The sequence below is a fragment of the Syngnathus scovelli genome, unplaced genomic scaffold, assembly GCF_024217435.2.
Source record: "Syngnathus scovelli strain Florida unplaced genomic scaffold, RoL_Ssco_1.2 HiC_scaffold_511, whole genome shotgun sequence".
Taxonomy (NCBI): domain Eukaryota; kingdom Metazoa; phylum Chordata; class Actinopteri; order Syngnathiformes; family Syngnathidae; genus Syngnathus; species Syngnathus scovelli.
The window spans coordinates 1-5,658 of record NW_026061617.1 but is presented as its reverse complement, the minus strand read 5'-3'; the positions used below and the strand labels follow the sequence as shown (position 1 = coordinate 5,658).

The 5,658-nt window shown below is 48.2% G+C and overlaps 1 protein-coding gene across 3 annotated transcripts; it reads right to left on the bottom strand.

Annotated features, from left to right (window-relative positions):
* Positions 1-878: 878 nt before the first annotated feature.
* On the bottom strand, positions 879-5,523 carry LOC125969851 (janus kinase and microtubule-interacting protein 3-like). 3 transcript variants are annotated; one of them, XM_049721955.2, is made up of 13 exons: positions 5,423-5,523; positions 5,166-5,279; positions 3,248-3,312; positions 2,975-3,037; positions 2,792-2,888; positions 2,592-2,692; positions 2,451-2,510; positions 2,271-2,336; positions 2,141-2,209; positions 1,986-2,063; positions 1,688-1,929; positions 1,483-1,608; positions 879-1,113 (listed from the first exon to the last, which is right to left on the bottom strand). In XM_049721955.2, exons 3-11 carry the CDS (start codon positions 3,305-3,307, stop codon positions 1,717-1,719), a joined length of 807 nt encoding a protein of 268 aa, XP_049577912.1. In that variant the 5' UTR covers positions 3,308-3,312; positions 5,166-5,279; positions 5,423-5,523; the 3' UTR covers positions 879-1,113; positions 1,483-1,608; positions 1,688-1,716. The 3 variants fall into 3 exon arrangements, with proteins under 3 accessions (XP_049577912.1, XP_049577909.1, XP_049577913.1); XM_049721952.2 differs by having other exon boundaries at positions 3,248-3,309; XM_049721956.2 differs by having other exon boundaries at positions 884-1,113; positions 2,457-2,510; positions 3,248-3,309.
* Between the last annotated feature and the right edge of the window lie 135 nt (positions 5,524-5,658).

Sequence of the window (5,658 nt, the reverse complement as noted above, 5' to 3'; positions counted from 1 at the left end):
GATTGGTTGGGAAGGGGGCGCGGTTATGCAGCCGAGGGGTCCTGTGATCGGTGGGATGTAAAGTAGGCGTCGACGTCACGTCCGCGTCACGTGACCACGACGTGGCAGACGTCATATAGCAACCGCTGTTTTGTTTAGTAGACTTACAGTTGTTATGCATTGACATAATGGCGCACACTCCAAATAGATTTAAATAAATTAAATAATTCTTCTGCCCACTCCCTTTTAAACAAGTTAACTCTCCCCGCGGATTTGAATTCCGGCGGAAGTTCTGCCCATCACGTGACGTCTGTCACGTGACCACACGCGGCAGATGTCATATAGCAACCGCTGTTTTGTTTAGTAGATTTACAGTTGTTATGCGTTGACATAATGGCGCACTGGTTAGCATGTCCACCTCTTAAGCATGATGTTGCGGGTTCGACGCCTGATCAATGTTAGCATGGAGTGAGCTGAAGTGCATGGCGCTGAAGATTTGAATCTTTGAAATGCGCTGAGGTCTGACGTATCAGGCAGAATGGTTTGCCATCACGTTCAACAAAAAATAGAAACTTTCCCACTCTGATAAAAACGTCCTGTGTTCATCTACATATTTTCGTTTTGCTGTGCATCTTTTCCCTGCCATTTCGAGAGCCCAATTGACACTAATAGTTTACTGGAATGTGTTTGCCCATCCTACTTTGTGGAATTTCACCACATGCGCTTTTGACGAAAATACAAAATTGAACTCAAGTGAAGCCAACACGCACAACCCCCCCCCCACACACACACACACAAATGTTGATATGAACATAAAAGAGCCGCATGCGGTTCGGGAGTTGCGGCTTGGCCAAACCTGTACTATACAACTTTATTTGTGTAAAATTTTCACAACAGCTGTCACACAAACAAAGCGGGAAAAACCGAAGACGTGCGTGTTCCGCCCACGCTGGATTTATTTGCACCTTTGAAAAGACACCGTATTGCCGCAGATGTGGCAAAGAGTACTTTTGGGCATCTGAGACGGAAGGATGTCCAAAGCATCACGTCACCTGCTCTGGTAGGAATGGTGGTGGGACGTTGAGGTCAACCGCTTTGGGGTTGGCTGAATCTTTGGTCGCAGGATGCCACACACTTGAAGACAGAAGCAGAAAAGCAGAGCTAAATGCAAAATGTACTCACCGGTGACTCCAATTTTTTCCCCCCCTGAAGAAATGGATGGACGGGTGGCCCCGGCTGGCCGGTGGGACTCTTGTTATTCTGACCCTTTTTAGTGCGCGTTTGGGGCAACAACCGTTTTTTGTGGCGCTCTCTTCTGGTTCAAGAGTGCCCTGCATGTGAATTTGCCTTTCCTGCCTTCTGATTGGATGAGCGCCGGTGTGACGCGGTGCCTCTGTCACCGTGGCGGGGGGTATACGTCGGCATCGGAGCGTCTGCCAACGTCTGAGACCGGCTGGCAGTGTATCGGAGGTGTCGAGTGCGGTGCCGCTGGAGCTCACTCACCAGCTGGTGTTAGGGCCACAGAATGAAGGCCAAGGAGAAGACTAGAAAGAGAAACAGAAACTTCTCCTCCAATTGTTTGATTTGTCTCTTCTGAGCTTCGATGAATTCTTTCAGCTCTTTGTTCCTCTAGGACGGACAAATGGAAAGTAGCCTTCAAAAGCCAGTAAGCGTGCAAGTAAGTGCCGGGCTGGCTTTGGGCCCTTACCTGTTGCGCGCTGTGCAGCAGATCCTCTCTCAGATTCTCTCTTGGAGGATGCAAGCGTCGCGCTCCCTCAACTCCCACATCAGGGCTCGCTTCCATTGGTCCACGGCGCTCCTAAGCTCTTGTCTCTGATCCGCCGTCAGCACGTCATTCACGCCAGCGTGGCTGGCTTTTTCGCCGTCCGTGGCGGGGCAGTCCCGCTGCGGTAGCGCCTCGTACAACATGGCCTCCAGCTCCATGATCCTCTGGGCCGCAATCCTCGTCCATCAGTGGTCCGGCGGGAGATTTGAGGGCGGCTTACCTTATGAGCCTGGTCCATGGAACGCTTCCTGAAGTCCAACTCTTCATCCAGGTAGCCCTTCTGGTTGCAGAACATATCCTAGCACAGCTCAAGGTCAGAATTGTTGGGGCACATTGCCCCGAGTTCCCCTTGGCTGATGTCGCGTGTCTGTCTACCTTCTCACTTTCAATGTCCAACATCTTCTGTTGAAGTGCTGACTTGGTCACTTTGATGTATTCTAACCACTGAGGACAGGCTGCTGTCACATAAGCAGAATGCGAGAGCGTGCGTGGACGTGCGCGTTACCTTCTCGGCTAGGGTGGGAAGGGTCCTGGCGTGAATCACGACCACCTGCTCCTCGTTGGTGAGATTCTGCAAGAGCCCAAAGGCACAGCGTCAACAAGGTTCTTTCAGCGCAAAGCCTTCCAAAAGTCACATTTGAGCCGCCGAGTCTCGTGGAGTGCGAACATAAGGAGTTCGACATACACTTACGGCGTTATCGCCCAGGATGTCCCGCTTCTTCATCAGATCACTGATGACGATGTCCTGGGGAAAGGCGCAAGGAGCAATGTAAGGTGTTCTGGGACCTCAGGTTAAGGTTAGGGTTGCGAGGGACGCCTTACGTACGCTCACGCCGTCGGCCTCGCAGTAGATCTGCAAAGGGCTGAGGCCGTCTGGGAAACGGACTTGCAGAAACTTCAAGACGGGGGAGCGCCACTCCCTCTCCTGAAAGGCAGAGGCATGCATCCGTCCGTCCGTCCGTCCGTCCGTCCGTCCGTCCGTCCGTCCGTCACATCTCTGGCCTCAACACGCTTGTGCGAGTCTTCCCAGCTCCAGGATGCGGAACTCAAGCAGTTCGTTTTGGTCTCGGATATCCTGGATGCGCTCTTTCAGACGCGCTTCTTCCGCCTCCATCCGCCTGACCTGAAAAGACAGTCAGACCTCATCTGCGGGGCTTCCGGACGGGTGTGACGCCAAGCGACTCCGCCCAGCGCCTTTCTTTCCGTCACCTTTTCGGCCAACTGCTGATTGCTCTGACGCAGCAGCTGCTTCTCCTCCACCCACTTGACATTCTAGAAGAGACAAACGCGTGGACAGCTTTGGAATGTTGTGTCATTTTCATCCACAAATTCTTTGGTTGACTGGAAAATGACATTTGCTTTTCTCCGCATTTTCCCAGCCACGTTCAGGGGGGGGGTTGGTCCAGTAATGCCAGACGAATGAGTGACTGAAGAATGTAGCTATTTTGTCTGACAAAAAGGTGTGCTCATTGATAAGCTTACCTGTCCTTGTTGCTTCAGCGCTGACTCCAGATCTGCTACTCTGCTTTGATAGTGACCCATTTCTACTGTCATGTAACATGGGGGGAAGAGATGGTGCAAATGGTAAAATATGGATTGTTCACAGGAATAAATTGGCAGAGCTGAAATTCCAAATTTGTCCAAAAGATGGCGCCAGACCAAAACATGAGACCAAAAAAGGGGCCAAAATAAGCTAAGCAAGTTAAAATAGAAATAAAACAGGAACACGGTGTCGGATTGTGAGTCACGCATGGACGCACAAATGTGATTTTTACTTTTTGATTTCTTTGCTTGGCTAAAAATGTATTCTGTAACAGCTTAAAGCAATATTGTTAGTCAATTCGATCAAGGGACCCGTCACTATGAGAATAGTGGCGTGACATAAATTGTTTGGAGAAGCACAAATGTGATTTTTACTTCTTGATTTCTTTGCTTGGCTAAAAATTGATTCCCTCTTTCATGAACTGTGTTTTGCAATCGAATTGTTCTGGGATTGAATGATTTTATTAACACGGGTATCAGTGGGTGAAATTGTTCGGTTTCTGGAGTGATTAAGATTTGTAATTCTATTTCATGTTTCTTCAATAAATGTGTTGTGTATATTCATCTACTTTGTTGTGCGCTGATTTGTACTGAATGTACAATCGATGGTTCGGGGTTGATTTGACAATTTGATTAATGTGCGGGGGGTTATTATGGTATAACATAGGACCGTAATAAATAAAAGTAACATCAGACAATTTTAGAGAATTAAATAACTTTCGTAGTTATTTGAGACACGAGTGAATTTCAATCCGTTTGAAAGTTTGCTTCGTCTGAATAAATTAACGGAAGTGTTTGAATCGGATTATTGGTTTGGTGTAGAACTGAAAGTAATTTAATTATTTGAAGGGCGCAGGCCCATTTCCCCTTTTGACGGGCCGCGTAAAAAGTAACTCCGAACATGTTAGAGAATTAAATAACTTTCGTAGATATTTAAGGGAAGAGTGAATTTCGTCAAAAGTGAATTCGTTTGAAAATTTACTTCCTCTAAATAAAATAACGACGATGGTTAAAATAGATCATTTGAGTTGGTGAAGGATAAAAGTATTTCGATTGTCCGTCGGGCCGCGTCAAAAGTTAAACAGGACACGATCGAAAAATAGACTTGCCTTCCAAATTAATTACTGGGCAAATCTAAATAGAGTAAGACATTTTTATTCGTTTTAAGAAAGTTGTTATTCTTTTTAAGCAAGTGGGGTGAAGCACTCCGACAGTTAAGTGCTTGATCTACATATAAGAAGTTAGAATTAATAACGTAAAGTGCATTAATTTTCTCCTTAAATGCTATTATTGTCACACTTTTATTAATTCGATTCTCTTTCGAATAAACAAGTTGGTCGGCTCGCTGCTTGAGCGACCAAGTAGAACGGACCCATATCAACATTTACTTCGGCAAAACTAGTGCTAGGGTGCGCTATACAAACGAATCCCTGAGGTCTTAACAAAGACATCTAAAAATATCCGTAACATAATAAGAACTTCAAACATTAGCGGGGAGCCATCAATACGATGCGGTCACTTCGAAGTCTTGCCTCGAATTGAGTTACTCGGCTCGAGCTTAGGGTGACTTGAGAGGGATTGGCGTCGTACAGAAATTAGATTGATTCCGGTGGAGTTAATTTAACTCGGGTGGTTAGATTACGGACGAATCTCCGAACCCGGCTAAGACAAACCCGTTACCGGGAAGCCGGGGGCACCTTATTGAAAGAGGTGCGTTTGACACTACCATCAGCTTTTCTCTGGTCTGAAAGGAGGAGGAGGGAGGCTCCTCCTCCTCCTTTCAGACCAGAGAACACCCGAGGCTGGGTGAGAACGGGGAGGCTGCGACCCGGCCGGGGGTTGCGGGAAGGGGCGCCACCTTGATCTCCTTCTCGGCGTCGTAGTCCCCTCCGCTGGTCTGGGCTAGCAGAGCGTAGGCTCGTTGCAGCGCTTGATATTCTTGCGTCAGCTGGCGGTAGCGAAGCTCCGCCTCCTAATGCACACACCAGTGCAACACAGCACTAGTACCAGAATCAGTCAGACCGGCGACAAAGCACCCGCGACGCAAAGACGAGTCCGATTCCAGGCTGAAGAGGAATGTTTGGCGCCAATACGCTGGCAGAAATGGCGGGCTACCTCTTCGGGTTCCGTGTCGGGGGTTCTGTCGGTGTGAAAAGACAAGGACGATCCGTCCGAGTCCACCAACACGTCTTCGTCGTAGCCGTAAAATGTTTCGATGACCTGCGGGCGCGGAAGCAAACATCTCTCTGAACAAACTGAAGCGACACCTCACGATGAATCGACGAGAGGAACGATAGCGAGAAAAAGGCCATTTCATCTTGCGCAACACCAAGCAGCCGCAAACAAACAGA